Here is a 17,824-nt window from a genome sequence, read left to right on the forward strand (position 1 = left end):
CAAAGTGGTCACAGATGCTCATCAGTGTGCGAACTGACAGCGGATCTGAGCAGAAGACGGCAACATCATCCATGCAAAGTTTGATCGGTCACTTGAACTGGTTGTGCACTCAGACTAGACCAGATTCTAGTTTTGATATGTTGGTGTTAAGTTCTATGATGAAACACCATAAAGTCAAAAAGGTTTGAAGGGCAAATAAAATGTTGAAAAAATAAATCTGGAGAAATGTGTACTTAAGTTCCCAACTTAGGTGACCCAAAGAACATGCAATAGTTATTTTTAGTGAGGCTTCACCTGCTAATCTTCCTGATAGGTATTAGAGTGCAGCTGGTTTCATGTTATTTCTAATGGGTGAAAATGGGAAATGTTGTCCTTTAGTTCGGAAGGCTAAGAAAATAAAGCAGGCCTATTAAAAGTACTTTAGTGCAGAAACACTGGCTTTTGTGAGGCAGTGGGATTCTATTTGACAAACATTTTAAGTAGGATTCTATACAATGGACATACTGGGAGATAGTTCTTTTTTTTCTTTTGGGCCTCCTTATCTCGAGAGACAATGGATACGCGCCTGGAGGTGGTCAGTGGTTTGTGAAGCAGCGCCTGGAGTGGCTATAAAGGCCAATTCTGGAGTGACAGGCTCTGCCACAGGTGCTGCAGAGAAATTTGTGCCCAGTTTCTACGCCAATTTATCTGGACTTATAACCCGTAACTGCTGCCTTCCGTGTTGTTTCAGTCGCTGTGAGGCAACTATGGAGTGACCTCTCCATGGCGCATGCCTGGGCAAATTTATGGAGGTTGAGAGTTGCCCAGTCGTCAAAACCCCCCTCTCGGCCTTTCTGGTGGGGTCCAAAGGAGTGCAGGACACGACGTTTGGCACCAGTATGGCTGCAGGAACTGCCGGAAACATGCCAAAGGTGACACATGACCGCCTACGGGGTTCCGCTCCGGCTTTTCTGTTAGGGTTTACTCCCTTAGCCTTGGTCTCTCCCGAGACGCCCACAAGGCAGTGGGGTTGTTGGGGCCCCTACACAGGTGTAGGATGGTGCCGGTGGGAGGAGGGGATGCAAGGGGGAGGGGTAGAGGGAGGGGGTGGGGGGGGGGTGCAGGGGAAGGGGGTGCGGGGTGAAGATGGTGCGGGGGGGGGCGGGCTGGGACGGGGTTGTGAGGGGGTGAGCTGAGAGGGTGGAGCAGGGAAGGTGGGGGGTGGGGGGGGTGGAAGGGGGGTAAAGGGGGGGGGGGAGGGGGGTGGAATCTGGTGCAGGTAATAAGCCAATTCCTCAGTGCCCACCATCGACGTCCGGAAAGCTCATCTACGTCCTTCGGGAGGTGAAGCATCATTTGGCAGACTTAGAGGTGGTTACATTTGCTAAGGGTTTTTTTTTGCAGTGGTTTAAATAAAGGCATGCAGCATTGCCGACAGTGCGCTGCAGATGCTCTCCGAGCCATCTCCCGCGGGCGCTTTGAAGTTGCGGCCGGGGGGATAGTATACCCATTGAATGCCATGTAGATAATCGTTCCTTTTGGGATAATGTACACTCTATGAAACATGTGAGTGAGAAAAGGATATGGATTGACTTTACTGGCTTAAAACAAATGTTGGAGAGAAATGAAATCTCTAAAATTAAATGGGTAGCTGCAAGTCACCAACAATCTGAATTGTTTTACAAAAAGAAATGCTTGTACAAAGAACTTGTTAGGGGTCTTTGGGCCGAAGGGCCTGTTTCGGTGCTGTATCTCTCTCTCTCTCTCTTTGACTCTCCATGTCCTCGAGGAGGAGCATCTGGCAATATAACGCTCTGTACTGAATATGGAAATTGTTTCTGATTTTCTTTTGAAATGTTATTTGTGCATATTAACTCTTAAGATTTATTTAAAAAGAAAGAAGGGAATCTGTTAATTGTATATCAATTGTGTTTATTTATATGCAGGTGAAGGGCATTAATTGGAGTTTTATTTTAGCACATATAAAGTGACACTTACTGAAACTGTGTGGTCAAGTTAGGAGGTATATGCTTGTAATGTTTCACACTGTAAAGACTGAGTAAAGTTTGGGTCCCATATCATCCTTCATCAGTTGGTTTTCTGCAATAGAACAAGAGAGACAGACACTGCATTAAGATTGTACAGTAAGCACCAGTTATAAAGTTCCAGTTGAAGGCCATTGAAGGATCTGTTTTTTTTTAAATTCATTCATGAGGTGTGACAGTCACTGGCAAGGCCACAGCATTTATTTCCCATCCCTTATTGCCCATGAGAAGGTAGTAATGAGCTGCCTTCTTGAACCGCTGCTGCCCGTGTGGTGTAGGTACACCCACAGTGCTGTTAGGGAGGGAAACCAGGATTTTGTCCCAGCGACAGTGAAAGAACAGTGATATACTTTCAAGTCGCATGATGTGTGACTTGGAGGAGAATTTACAGGTGATGGTGTTCCCATATGTCTGCTGTCCTTGTCCTTGTAGGTGGTAAAGGTTGAGGATTTGGAGAATGCTGTTGAAGGAGGCTTGGTAAGTTGTTGCAATGGATCTTGTAGATGGTACACACTGCTACACTGTGCACTGGTGGTGGATGGGTGCAGATCAAGAGGTTGATTTTTCCTGGATGGTGTCGAGCTTCTTGAATGTTGTTGGAGCTGCACTCATCCAGGCAAGTGGAGAGTATTTCATCACACACCTGACTTAAGCTTTCCAAATATTGAGCAGAATTTGGGGAATTACTCACATCAGAATTCCCAGATGCTGACCTGCTCTTGTAGGTACAGTATATAGCTGCTTCAGCTAATTTTCTGGTCAATGGTAAACCCCACTGCCTTCCTCCAAATGTTGAACGTGGTATTTCAGTGACGGTAATGTTGTTGAATGTCAAAGGGAGATGGTTAGATTCTCTCTTGTTGGAGATGGTCATTGCCTGGCATTGTGTGGCATGAATATTACTTACCACTTATCAGCATAAGCCTGAAGGTTAAATGTTGTCCAGATCTTGCTACAGGTGGGCATGGACTGCTTCAGTATCTGAGGAGTGGCACACGGTACTGAACACTGTGCCATCCTCAGTGAATATGCAATATCCTTGGGAGAGATGATTGGCCTCCTAACCACAACCATCTTCCCTTTGTGCTGGGTATGATTCCAACCAGTGGAGAGTTTTCCCCCGATTCCCATTGACTTCCAATTTTGTGAGTGCTCCTTGATGTCATACTCGGTCAAAGGCTGCCTTGATGTCAAGGGCAGTCACTCTCACCTCACTTCTTGAATTCATCTCTTTTGTCCAAGTTTGATCCAAGCTGTAGTGAGGTCTGGAGCCGAGTGCCCTGGTGGAACCCAAACTGAGCATTGGTTAGCAGGTTGCTGCTGAGTAAGTGCCGCTTGACAGCGCTGTCGACAACACCTTCTCTCACTTTGCTGATGATTAGAGTAGACTGATGGGGCGGTAATTGTCTGGATTGAATTGGGCTGCTATATGTGGACAGGACACACCTGGGCAATGTTCCACATTGTCGAGTAGATGCCAGTGTTGTAGCTGTACTGGAACTGCTTGGCGAGGGGTGCAGCTAGTTCTGGAGCACGAATTTTCAGTACTACAACTTGGATGTTTTCAGGGCCCATAGCCTTTGCTGTATCCACAGTGCGCTGCTATTTCTCAGAGTCATAGAGTTAAACAGCACAGAAACAGGCCCTTTGGCCCACTGTGGTCTGCGCCGGCCATCAAGCCTATCTATTCTAATCCCATTTTCCAGCACTTGGCCCGTAGCCTTGTATGCTATGGCATTTCAAGTGCACATCTAAATACTTCTTAAATGTTGTGAGGGTTCCTGCCTCTACCACCCCTTCAGGCAGTGTGTTCCAGATTCCAACCACCTGCTGGGTGAAATTTATTTTCCTCAAATCCCCTCTAAACCTCCTCCCCTTAAATCTATGCCCCCTGGTTATTGACCCCTCTGCTAAGGGAAAAAGTTTCTTCCTATCTACCCAATCTATGCCCCTCATAATTTTGTATTCCTCTGTCAGATCTCCCGTCAGCCTTCTCTGCTCTAAGGAAAACAATCCTAGCCTATCCAGTCTCTCTTCATAGCTGAAATGCTCCAGCCCAGGCAATTTCCTCTGCACCCTCTGCAGTGCAATCACATCCTTCCTATAATGTGGCGACCAGAACTGTACACAGTACTCCAGCTGTGGCCTAACTAGCATTTTATACAGCTCCATCATAACCTCCCTGCTCTTATATTCTATGCCTTGGCTAATAAATGCAAGTATCTCATATACCTTCCTCGCCACCTTATCTACCTATCTTGATATCATGTGGAGTGAAACTGGCTGAAGACTGGCATCTATGATGCTGGGGTCCTCAGTAGGAGGCCAAGATGGATCATGCACTCCACACATATGGCTGGAGATGGTTGAAAATATTTCAAACTTGTCTTTTGCACTGACATCCTGGGCTCCCCCATCATTGAGGATGGGGTTGTTTGTGAAGCCTCCTCCTCCTGTTAGTTGTTTAATTGTTCTCCACCATTCCTGACTGGATGTGACAGGACTGCAGAGCCTGGATCTGATTCGTTGGTTGTGGGATCGATTAGCTCTCTCTATCCCATGCTGCTTCTTCTGCTTATCATACATGTAGTCCTGTGTTGTAGCTTCACCAGGTTGGCACCTCATTTTTAGGTATGCCTGGTGCTGCTCCTGGCATGCTCTCCTGCACTCCTCATAGAACCAGGATAGGTCCTCTGGCTTGATGCTAATGGTAGAGTGGAGGATATGAAAGGCCATGAGGTTACAGATTGTGGTTGAATATAATTCTGCTGCTGCTGATGGCCCACAGTGTCTCATGGATTCCCAGCTTTGAGCTGCCACACCTGTTTTGAATCTATCCCATTTATCATGGTGATAGTGCCATGCAACATGATGGAGGGTCTCCTCAGTGTGAAGATGGAACTTCATCTGCTCAAGAACTAGCCACTCCTACCAAGACTGACATGGGCAGTTGGTGAGGTAAAGTATGTTTTTCCCTCTTGTTGGTTCTCTCATCACCTGCTGCAGGCCCAGTCTGGCAGATATGCCCTTCAGGACTTGGGCAGCTTGGTCAGTAATGGTGCTGCCAAACTGCTGTTGGTGATGGACATTGAAGTCCCCTACCCAGAGTACATTCTGTACCCTTGCTGCCCTCAGTGCTTCTTCCAAGTGATGTTTATCATGGATGAGTGATTCAACAGCTGAGGGGGAGCTGTAGGTGGTATTCAGCAGGAGGTTTCCTTGTTTATTTTTGACCTGATGACATGAGACATCATGGGGTCTGGAGTCGATGTTGAGGACTTCCAGGACAACTACCTCCCAACTGTATACCACTGTGCTGCCACCAATGGTGGTTCTGTCCTGTCGGTGGGACAGGACATACCCAGGGATGGTGATGGAGGAGTCTAGGACATTGGCTGTAAGGTATGATTCTGTGAGTATGACTATGTCAGGCTCTTTTTTGACTGGTCTGTGGCGCAGCTCTCCCAATTTCGGCACAAGTCCCCAGATGTTAGCGACGAGAGCTTTGCAGGGTCGACTGGGCAGGGTGGAGCCTTTGTTTTTTTCGCTGTCTAGGTCAATGCCGGGTGGTCTATCTATTTTTATTCTTTGACTTTTCTGTCATGGTTTGATACAATTGAGTGGCTTGCTAGGCCATTTCAGAGGGCAGTTAAGAGTCAACCAAATTACAGTCAGTCTGAAGTCACATGTAGGTCAGATCAGGGAAGGACAGCAGTGAACCAGATGGGTTTTTATGACAATCTGGTAACTTGATGATTCCAATTTCTGAGACATACTTTTTATTTTATTTTATTTATGAAATAATTGAATTTAAACTGCACCAGCTTTAATTGAGGGATTTGAACTCATGCCTATGGAGTATTAGTCTGAGCTTCTGGATTAGTTGTCCAGTAACATTACTACTATACTATTGATCCGTTGAGACAGAAGATGAGCCATGATCATAGTGAATGGTGGGGAAGGTTCGATGGGCCTTATCATCGACTCCTCCTATTTCTTCTGTGCTTAGAATCCTATTTTTACAACATATCTGCAAATGAGTCAGTAAAACAAATATGAATAAATTAATCCATGATAATCTTATTCAACATCAGGAATAACAACTTTTTCCACATTACGTGACATTTAAAAGAATATAAGAAATAGGAGCAGCAGTAGACCATACGGTTCGTCAAGCCTGCTCCACTTTTCAATTTGATCATGGCTGACCTTCTGCCTCAATTCCACTTTCCATCCCATTCCCCATATCCCTTGATTCCCTGAGTGACCTGTCTCTCTCAGCCTTAAATATATTCAACGATGGAGCATCCACAACCCTCTGGGGTAGAGAATTCCAAAGATTCACAACGCTTGGAGTGAAGTAATTTCTCCTCATCTCATTCCTAAATGATCGGTCCTGTATCCTGACACTGTGCCCCCGGATTCTAGATTCCCTGATCAGTGGAAACAATCTCTCAGTATCTACCCTATCCAGCATCTTCAGAATGCTATATGTTTCAATGAGATCACCTCTCATTCTTCTAAACTCCAGAGAACATGAACCCAATTTACTCAGCCTCTTATCATAGGACAATTCTCTCATCCTAGGAACCAATCTAGTGAACCTTTAAAGTACAGCCTCCAATGCAAATAGATCTTTCCTTCAGTATAGTGATTGGAATTGCACAAAGCATTCCAGATGTGGTCTCACCAAAGCCCTGTACAATTGTGGCAAGATTTCCTTATTCCTGGACTCCAATTCCCTTGCATTTGCCTTCCTAATTGCTTGCTGTACCTACATGTTAACTTTCTATGAGTACACCTAAGCACTGCTGAACACCAATGTTTGGAAGTTTCACACCTTTTAAAAAATAATCTGCTTTTCTATTTTTTCACACTAGGTCACAACAGGATGCATCTGTCCTGAGCTCAGCATTTCAAGGCATCAACAGTTTAGCTAATATTTACATATCCTTTCACACCTTATGTGACAATTTGCATACTGCAATTTATTCTTACACATCTTGTTAAATACTTGTTATTAAAAATGGAGAAGAGAAAGTTTATCCCATGTATACTCTTCACCTTGAAGAGAAGGAATCCTATCCAACTCCTCACATTTAGACAATTAGTTTTTAATTAATGCAGCCAATTTAAAACTCAAATATTTTGTCAAACATTTCATTAAGCATCACAAATAACATACATCATGATTATTAGTACAGTGATTACAATTCTCTGAGCACAAATTATAATCATAGACCAAATCCCTCTCCATGGGTGCTGACTGACATTATACCCTACTTTGCACCATTTATTATTGCCTAACATTACTGTGCCCCTTTCCATGGTAGTTTATATGACAGTGACTACAAACATCAGTTATATTACAGCTTGGTGGCATAGTGACATTCAGACACATTTTATCTGTCTCACTCTAGACAAGGACAAACTGTACCGATTAACTAATGGTACAAGGACTAGGGGACACAGATTGAAGGTTTTGGGCAAGAGAAGCGTGGGAATATGAGAAAGAACTTGTTCCACAGCGGGTGGTAAGGATCTGGAACTCGCTGCCCACAAGGGTGGTGGAAGTGGAGGCAATCAATGACTTCAAAAGGAAATTAGATGGCCAGTTGAAGGAAATATATCTTCAGGAGATTGAGTGGGGGAGTAGGACTGATTAGGGAGCTCCGTGGAGAACTGGCATGGACTTGATGGGCCGAATGGCCTCCTTCTGTGCTGGATATGACTCTATGACTCTCCATACGATCTCTGTAGTAGTAGGTAGCCTCTCAAGGTAGGTAACCAGACCTAGAACAATTAATACTCTAAGAAACACATTCCACCTGCCGGCAAGGTGTAGTATTTATTCCTTGACAGTTTTGAGCTGATTAATGTGATACTATTTGATATAACTCAGACATTTCTTACTTAAAAACTGAACTATATACATGGCAGGACTGGCCTGATCAGTGATAGGGTATAGTCCTGCCGTTTTTGTTCTAACAAAATGGTCCTTTTTACCATAATTTAGGACCATTACAGAGTCTCCAATTTGATACTCAAATGGATGATCCTATTTGTCAAAGTACTTTTAGACCTGATTCTTGGATTCTCCCAAATTCCATGTTACGAATTGATTCGTCTGATCGATGTAATGGATCATCTGCTTCAACCACTCAGTGGTACAACTGCTTTAAAGCAAAGGACCTGCTGTGGGCACCAGTAGGTGTCCAGGCATACACATCAGACATCCTGTCATTACCCGATAGGGGTAAATTCATGTAGTACGACACTGTCTAGATCACATCACCAGTAAATACATTGGTAACATGCTCACCCATTGAAAGGGGTGATCTGCACAGAACTTTTTAAACATTGTTTGAAGTCCTATTCTCTCTTTCCACTACTCCAGATCATTGAGGATGGTGACATATGGGCAATTTGTATTTAATCCTCATCAATTTCTGTCGTTCAGTCAAAACGTTTCCTGTAAGATGTGATCCTTGATCACTAGCTACCTGTATGTGCACTCCCCACCTGCAGATCACCTCAATCAATGGTATTTTAGCCTCAACAAAAGCACGATTATTATGGTAAGGAAAAGCCTCTGTCCATTTGATCAACTTGTCTAATATAAGTAGCACATGTTACTGGTTAACTGGAGGAGTTGGCAATGAACTGATAACATCGAGCTGAAGGTGCATCCAGGGTCCTGCAGGAGGTCATAGAGTCATTACAACACAGATTGAAGCCATTTGGCCCATTGTGTCCATGCCAGCTCCCTATACAGAGTCAGTCCCATTCCCTCGCCCTACCCCCGTAGGCCGGAAAGTTTCTTTCTCTCAAGTGTCGATCCAATTTCCTTTTGAAATCATTGATCGGCCCTGCTTCCATCACCCTCGTAGGCAGCGAGTTACAGGTCATTACCACTCGCTGCATATAAAAATTCTTCTTCATATTTCCCCTGCATCTTTTGTCCAAAACCTTAAATCTGTGTCCCCTCGTCCTTGCACCATCAGCCAATGGGAACAGATTTTCTTTGTCTACCTTATCTAAATCTGACATAAATGTGTACCTCTCTGTTAAATCTCCCCTCAACTTCCTTTGCTCCAAGAAGAATAACCCCAGTTTCTCCAACCTAACCATGTAACTAAAATCCTGCAGCTGGAATTTTACACCCCCTGCAGGAGCGGGCTGGAGGTGGAGGAGGGAGGTTGTAAAACTGAGTGGGAGGTGGGGGGGTGCCGTTCCCGTCGCCTTCCAGCACTCGCTGCAGTTTCACGTGCGGTGGTGGCGGCAAGAAACGGCCCACCCGCCTCAGGCCAATTAAAGCCCTTAAGTAGCCAATTAACAGCCACTTCAGGGCCTCCTCCCATCACTGCCAGTCCATTACCAGCAGCATGTGGGCAGCTCAAGACCTTAAGAGGCCACTCGGCAAAACCTAGCAGCCACCACTGCAGCACATTCCTCCCCTCTGCCCCCACAACTGACTCCGCTTGCCTTGACAGGGCCCAGCCGATTGTCCCCGGTGAGGCCCCGCACACTTAGCTTCATTCTAAGGCCAGCATCCATGCTGCACCTCTCGCCGGGTGCAGTACCAGTCGTGCCACCGCTCCTGGTGGCACTGCTGGGACTGAGAGCTGACAGCCCGCTGATTGGCAGCTCCTGGAGGTTGGAGTTCCTGCCTCAGAGGGGTTGAACTCCTGCCCGAGGACAATTAACGGCCAGGGGCCCGTAAAATCTCTGCATGGCTTCCAGGTGGGATGGAGGCGGGCTCGCCCCCGAATTCTTGGCCATTGGGTGGGGCCTCCAGCCCAACGTACGATTCCAGCCTGCATCCCTGGAACCATTCTGGTAAATCTCCTCTGCACCCTCTCAAAGACTCTCACAACCTTCCTAAAGTGTGATGTTCAGAACTGGATGCAATACTTTAGTTGTGGCCTAACCAGAGCTTCAAAATGGTAAAGCATAATTTCTATTCAATTATTTATCTATTTATGCAGTACAAGTTCCCACATGCTCTGCTAATTATTCTCTCAACATGTTCTGCCACCTTCAAAGGTCTACGCACATGAATACCCTGGTCCCTCTGTTCCTGCAAACTGTGTTGTTAAGTCTCTATTGCTTCTTCCTATTTCTTCTGCCAAAATGCAACATCTCACATTGCTCTGTAGTAAATTCCATCTGCTACTTGTACAGGAAAGTGCAGTTGGTGTTTGTAGGAGGATTGTACTGTGCTTACAGGTAATGTTACTTGTCTTATCTGGCTCCCATACAGTTTGAGCTATTTTCTGGACAGTTAATATCCACAAAGAAATGTGCTCCCAGGACGACTGTGAAACAGCTCAAAGAGCTCCTCCCCCACCCCTCTTCTCACATCATATCACATTCATTTCTCATCAGTTCATAACAGGATGCACCTGTCCTGAGCTTTGCATTTTGTCGGCTTTATATTTGACACATATCCTTTTGCACCTCGCATGACCATTTGCATACTGTAATTTATTTTTACACACGTATTATTGCTGCATACTTGTAATTAAAAATCGAGAAGAGAAAGCTTATTCCGTGCCCTTACAGTGCCTCATCTCCAGGCCGATCCTCCAATGTCATCCAACCATCTGTGCTCAGACTGTTTCAACTGGAACAAAGGAGACAAGAGGAGATTTCATTGAGGGATTTTCAAATGATGAAGGGTTTTGATCAAGTGAATTGGGAAATACGATTTCCTCTGTTTTAGGGGCCATTGAAGAGGGGGCAATAATTTAAAATGCTCATTGAGTGAGGAGAGAAGATAGGAGACATTCCTTCTGAGTTGTTTGGAACATGGAATGCCCTACAAACAGGGAGTGGGTGATGGAAAGAGCTTTGCATCTTTTAAAGGGAAATTGGATCAATATTTGAAGGAGTGAAAGAGACTGGTTGGTCAGATTGCAGAGCTCACAGAGGCTGTCTATAGTGTGTGAGTCAGAGTTTGGAGAGTAAGGTCACTGAGTCTGTCATCCCTACCACTTCCACCTTCGGGATTCTGACATTGATTTCTATTGTTAAATATATAAATTGACCCCGTCTCCCCTTGTGCTGGACCTCCACATCCAGACATCCTGTCCCCACATCAGCATCAAGCAGCAAACCTGCTCCAGCTCCAGCTCCACTTCACCATTGCTTGGGGTTAATGACACTGAAACTGGTTAGTGCCAAGTCCATACAGTCATCTCCCACTGATGTCAGCTGTGGGTTCACCTTGGGACTGAACAGGACAGGCTCAGGATGGGGAGGCTCCTGTTGTCTTGATGGTTCAGAGTGGGACAGGATGCTTATGGCCACTCACCAACCTGTCCCTGATATCCCAGTCCACACCATCAGGTGAAGCCCTGTTAACAGCTTCTATTGAGACCTCCCAGGATGAAGACAAATGGTCCTCTTTGGGCACCAGCGTCTCTGAGGTGTCTGTGCACAGACACAATGGGCTGAATGGCCTCCTTCTGTGCTGTAATTGTTCTGTGGGTCTATGGTGCCAGAGTCAGGCTGGTTCACCCAGGCAGCACCAGCTACTGTCGGTGAGTCCATCACCCGAGGCATCTACCATCCCCTCTGGTGCCACTAACCCAGCCCTGGGACATTGGTCTCCAGTTGACACTGGCTCATTTGGGGACATCACCCTCTGAGGACTCAACTATGCTCAGGATCGTCGATGTTGTGGGTGATTTCCACCTTGGTGAGGGCAGTCGCAGGTCTCTGTTAACTTTTTATAGATCAGTGCCTCCCCCACCATCACTGTGGAGCCACCTTCAACCTCTCCCTCTAACTGCTGAGGGACAGCCAGATTGCGAGGGCACCCTCTCCCAGGGAGGGTACATGTGTCTCAGTGCCACTTCCCCCAAGTGGCAGGGGTTCACATCTCGAAGGTTTAACCAATGACTTGTATTCATCAGTTGATAGCTGCCTTGATCCCTGCTCCCAGGACTCCCTATCAACCTTCCCTGTCGGCTCAGCCTGTGGAAGCTTCCTGGAATTGGGAGCCAGAGTCGGAACACAACCAGCATCTGCTGAGGCCTTTTCATGAGAGAGAGAGAGAGTCAGAGACCAGGAGCAGGTTGGTATCTGCCATCCCACACTGCTGCCACAGAGGGATTGGGCCAGTAGTTAACAGGGACGTCTCCAAAGGCCATTCCTAATTTACTGCTGGGTTGGAGAGAGCTCTTGGTTGTGGCTTTCTGTTCCTTCAAGGAATATTATACCTACATTCCCTCCGTTCAGGGGTAGTGCCAGGAGCCAGTGGACAGTCAGTTCCTCAGGGAGCCAGTAATTGTCCAGTCTTTGGTTGGCAGGGTAAGTGAGAACACTGTCCGGTCAATGCAAATACAGGCAAACGGCAGACTGTGGTAGTGGGGCTAAGCTGCTCGTGATGGAGGTGGAATGAAAGGCTGGTCTGTCCAAAGACACAGGGAACTGTCTCAAACTGTTCATAGTGTAACCAGTCCACTGGCCTACTCTAGATAGTAGAGCAGGAGGGACAGGCAAGATTTCCCTGAGAGGCAGCAGAGAGGGAAGGAGGGTAATGGGAAAGCAGTAACTGAGCTCTGGATAGACATGGAACTTTCATCCAGGTAGGATGGTGAAGGCCAGTGAGAATTACTGGCTGCTCTGGGAATTCCCTGTCTAGTATTGTACTGGTCATGGGGCAGGGGGAAGGGATGGTCAGGGTGATGGTTTCAAAGTCAACCCTGATCAAATGATTCTTAGTGATCCTGGTTCTTTGTGTCAGGGTCTGGGACTGGACAGAGTGAACACACAGATACAGTTTGTGGAACAAGTGTTTTTATTATTCAATAGGTACAAATGTAAACTTTAATCCAGTACGTAGAGTGGTACAGAGTGCAATCCCAAACATTTTACATTCCCCACCCTCGGCTCACACAACAGGCCAGTGACAGACTGAGTTTAGGGAAGTGAAGCTGTTCATTTCATTTAATAAACCACATTCCCGGGAAACACAGGATCCAACCTCAGGCACCAATGAAGACGGACAGTTAAAAAACAGAAACTTAAACTGATCAGAGAATTAAAACGTCGAACCTCCCAGAGGGAAGAGATAGAAACATAGTCAGTGATCTGTGATTGGTCAATGGCCTGTTGATCCCTCCCTATAATCAGTGATTTGTGATTGGTCAGTGGCCTGTCGATCCCTCCCTATGCTCAGTGATTTGTGATTGGTCAGTGGCCTGTCGATCCCTCCCTGTGCTCAGTGATCTATGACCGGTCACCGGCCTGTCGATCCCTCCCTGTGTTCAGTGATCTGTGATTAGTTACGGCCTGTCGATCCCTCCCTGTGCTCAGTGATCTGTGATTGTTCATCTGCCTGTCGATCCCTCCCTGTGCTCAGTGATTCGTCACCAGCCTGTCGATCCCTCCCTGTGCTCAGTGATCTATGATTGGTCACCGGCCTGTCGATCCCTCCCTGTGCTCAGTGATCTATGATTGGTCACCGGCCTGTCGATCCCTCCCTGTGCTCAGTGATCTATGATTGGTCACCTGCCTGTCGATCCCTCCCTGTGCTCAGTGATCTCTGATTGGTCACTGGCCTGTCGATCCCTCCCTGTGCTCAGTGATCTATGATTGGTCACCTGCCTGTCGATCCCTCCCTGTGTTCAGTGATCTGTGATTAGTTACGGCCTGTCGATCCCTCCCTGTGCTCAGTGATCTGTGATTGTTCATCTGCCTGTCGATCCCTCCCTGTGCTCAGTGATCTCTGATTGGTCACTGGCCTGTCGATCCCTCCCTGTGCTCAGTGATCTGTGATTGTTCACCTGCCTGTCGATCCCTCCCTGTGCTCAGTGATCTGTGATTGTTCACCTGCCTGTCGATCCCTCCCTGTGCTCAGTGATCTCTGATTGGTCACTGGCCTGTCGATCCCTCCCTGTGCTCAGTGATCTATGATTGGTCACCTGCCTGTCGATCCCTCCCTGTGCTCAGTGATCTGTGATTGTTCATCTGCCTGTCGATCCCTCCCTGTGCTCAGTGATTCGTCACCAGCCTGTCGATCCCTCCCTGTGCTCAGTGATCTATGATTGGTCACCGGCCTGTCGATCCCTCCCTGTGCTCAGTGATCTATGATTGGTCACCGGCCTGTCGATCCCTCCCTGTGCTCAGTGATCTATGATTGGTCACCTGCCTGTCGATCCCTCCCTGTGCTCAGTGATCTCTGATTGGTCACTGGCCTGTCGATCCCTCCCTGTGCTCAGTGATCTGTGATTGGTCACGGCCTGTCGATCCCTCCCTGTGCTCAGTGATCTGTGATTGGTCACGGCCTGTCGATCCCTTCCCTTTACTGGTTTAAATGAACATTTCTCAGATGCAGGAATGCAAGCAACAACAGCAATTAGAAACATCTCAATATTAAACTCCAAAATATTCAACTGGAGATTTCTACCAAATTACCAAGCAGAAAATAAACTCAGAATTCCAATAAATGATAGATGTATTGTTTCACTATATAAAACACAGCCAAATAAAGATAAAACATCCAGATTGTTTCTAAATGAATCCTCCCAGTGACACAGCCAGTCCAATCTCTAGTTCGAGTAATCTTCAATTCGGAATCAACCTGGCAAATGAGAGATGGACAGAATCACATGGAGGCTTCACACCCAGTACAGGAGTTGGAACCCAGAAAGATCAATGTGGAAACTCTGTTCCTTAGACACTTACTCCATCCCTCTCCCTGGTCACTGTCAGACTGAACCAGATTGTTCACAACCTCAGTGTCCTATTTATTCCTGAGCTGAGCTTCCAACACCATAACCTCTCCATCACCAAGATCCCCTCTTGATCCAGCGCAGTAACACTAACCTACTCCATCTCTGCCTCAGCTCATCTGCTGCTGAAACTCTCATCAATACCTTCATTACCCCCAGACACTGCTGACCAACCTCTCATATTTCATCCTCCATAAACTTCAGGTCATCCAAAACTCTGCTGCCCGAATCCTAACTCACACCAAGTCCCATTCACCATCACCCCTGCGTTCTCTATCCTACATAGGTTCCTGGTCCGGTAATGTCTCAAATGATTTTAAGGTTCTCATCCTCATTGTCAAATCCCTCCATATCTTCATAACCTCTGTAGCCCCCCAACTTAGAGATCTCTACGCACCTCCAATTCTGACCTCTTTCTTCCCCCCCTCCCCCCCCAATCCCACTCCCTTTAACACATCATTGGCAGCTGTTCCAGGTGTCATGGGACAGGTTCCCTACAGTCACAGGTAAAGAGTGCAGTGATATGACTGAACCCAGACTGACCAGCCTGAACCCACAATCCATCCCCTGAAACTTCTCCAGGAGCACCATATCTCAGTGAAGATCGAGTGTCCCAGCACTGGATCACCAGGCTCACTGCACAATCTATCAGTCTAAGACCCAGGCTCCAAAATGAAGTCTAATCTCTGTCCCCACGTACACAGCACAACTATCTCCCCCTCTCCAGGTGACAGATCCCATCCTCCAGTATATTAAACAGCTGCAGTGTCTCACTAAACAGCTGACAGCATCCGGAAGTTTGTTGCTCACCAGACCAGCTTTAGAAAGTTCCAGTTCTCCGTGTGATTCATGTCTTTGCTGCCTGGAATATTAACCTGCACAATCCAGTCACACTCCTGGAATCACCTGCTCCCTTCCCAACATATTGACCTCCCATTGGTCCAAAACAGTTGTACGTTTAATTCATTGGCTCAAGGGAACTGGATGCAGGTCAGGCACATTTAACAGAACAAGAGAATCCCAGGAGGTTCGTGTTACACCATCAGTGCAGGACCAGGGGTACAAAGTAACAAGACAAGTTCAGAACAAGTCAGCAGTACTTAGACTGGTCTCTGGATAGAGACGTGGACAGCAGTTAGACATGGGGGAGTGTGAGGAATCATAGCAGTCTGAGCAAGGAGGAGCCAGAGAGGCTGAATGGCCTCCCTGTGGTTTGTAATATACAAGTATATCTTTGTGATGGGGAAGAGCAGCAATGAATGGTGAAGAGCAGTAGGAGAATGAAAGGAGGTGACTCGAGGTTAAATTGAGGAGGAAAGCTTCATTCTACCTGACCAGACCTGGGCCTGCTCGATACTGATGGTGGGTTAAAAAAACTGCTCCTTGTCACAAAACCAGCTGATATTGATGGAACTCCTGTGTATTAAACCAGAGTTGATCAATGGTAGGCCACGACTATCAGAGTTAGTCACTTTACCATTGGAGCTTGTGTCTCTTACAGACTGGCTCATGAAACTCAACTTACACTTTATTTATTTATTTTTATTTCTATTTAGAGATACAGCACTATGTGAGAAATTTATGTAAACAAGTAAAAACACTGCGAGCCAGTGGTGAAACTCAGTAAAGTCCCTTCCGATACCCTGAGCTCACAGTTACTGCTGTTTATAAACTGCTTTGATGCTAGTTTAGCTGCTGTTAAACTCCAGTGAGTGATTCATACCTCAGGCCAGGGCTGATGAGTTCGAGGATGATTCCACTCCTCTTACAGCTGTGAAAAAGAAAGATTTCAGTCACACAGTCACTTTACAACATGGTGAATGTTCCATATAGAGACAGAGAGAGAGACAGAGAGAGAGACAGAGAGAGAGACAGAGAGAGAGACAGAGACAGAGACAGAGAGAGACAGAGACAGAGACAGAGACAGAGAGAGAGACAGAGAGAGAGACAGAGAGAGAGACAGAGAGAGAGACAGAGAGAGAGACAGAGAGAAACAGAGAGGTAAACACACACAGAGACAAAGTAATGGAGCTATACTGTCTTAACAGACCAGAAATGGCTGTTCAGCCAATCGAGTCCATGCCAGAAAGTTCTGCCTCGAAGACAAGGCAGCTAACAACTGAACCAGACTATTGTAATATTTGCACACTTACGATTTGCTGAGCTGTAACTGTGTTTATATTCTCCTCCTACAAAGATCAGAAACAGAACTTCAGTTAACAAAAGCTCCCCCACCCACCCCTCACCCACACAAACTTACTGTAGTCATGGGGGGAATGACCAGCTTAACCTGAGCTCACTTACAGGAGACTCTGCTCCTCACTCAACCCTTTACTCTGCATTCAGCCCAGTCCCTTCATCCCCTGTACAGGCCCCCCAGTCCCCTCACTCCCTGTAGGGGACCTCAGTCCCCTGACTCCCCATATGGGCCCTCAGTCACCTCACACCCTGTACGGGACCTCAGTCCCCTCACCCCCTGTACGGGATCTCAGTCCCCTCACTCCCTGTAGGGGACCTCAGTCCCCTGACTCCCTATATGGGCCCTCAGTCACCTCACACCCTGTACGGGACCTCAGTCACCTCACTCCCTGTACGGGATCTCAGTCCCCTCACTCCCTGTACGGGACCTCAGTCCTCTCACTCCCTGTACGGGACCTCAGTCACCTCACTCCATGTAAGGGTCCCTCAGTCCCCTGACTCCCCATATAGGCCCTCAGTCACCTCACTCCCTGTACGGGACCTCAGTCCCCTGACTCCCGATATGGGCCCTCAGTCACCTCACTCCCTGTACAGGCCCCCAGTCCCCTCACTCCCTGTACAGGCCCTCAGTCACCTCACTCCCTGTACAGGCCCCCAGTCCCCTCACTCCATGTACGGGACCCCCAGTCCCCTCACTCCGTGTAAGAGTCCCTCAGTCCCAGCTCCCCATATGGGCCCTCGGTCCTCTCACTTCCTGTTCCTCAGCCCCCTCACGCTCTGTACATCACTGGACTGTGTGTGCATTTCCCACATGTGTAGGAAAGTCTCTAATGCTTTGATATTTGTGCTTTAACATTT

The 17,824-nt window shown here is 47.0% G+C and overlaps 1 protein-coding gene across 9 annotated transcripts in view; it reads right to left on the reverse strand.

Moving 5' to 3' along the window:
- Nucleotides 1–1,890: 1,890 nt before the first annotated feature.
- The window catches only part of LOC137345640 (class I histocompatibility antigen, F10 alpha chain-like), a 32,469-nt gene continuing 16,535 nt past the window's right edge, over nt 1,891–17,824 (reverse strand). For 2 of the 9 annotated variants that reach the window (XR_010968581.1, XR_010968580.1), the window contains 3 exons: nt 16,491–16,538; nt 10,588–10,650; nt 1,891–2,079 (listed from right to left, as the gene is read on the reverse strand). Coding sequence is in view for 5 of the 9 variants with exons in the window: in XM_068008871.1 (XP_067864972.1) it covers nt 16,492–16,538; nt 16,921–16,956 (83 nt within the window). In the remaining 4 variants the exon portion in view is untranslated. Of the gene's footprint in view, nt 2,080–10,542; nt 10,651–12,813; nt 14,617–16,490; nt 16,539–16,920; nt 16,957–17,824 lie in introns of those variants that run through there. The other 7 variants (XM_068008871.1, XM_068008868.1, XM_068008872.1 and 4 more) reach the window with 5 other exon arrangements.

The sequence above is a fragment of the Heterodontus francisci genome, chromosome 29, assembly GCF_036365525.1.
Source record: "Heterodontus francisci isolate sHetFra1 chromosome 29, sHetFra1.hap1, whole genome shotgun sequence".
Classification (NCBI taxonomy): Eukaryota; Metazoa; Chordata; class Chondrichthyes; order Heterodontiformes; family Heterodontidae; genus Heterodontus; species Heterodontus francisci.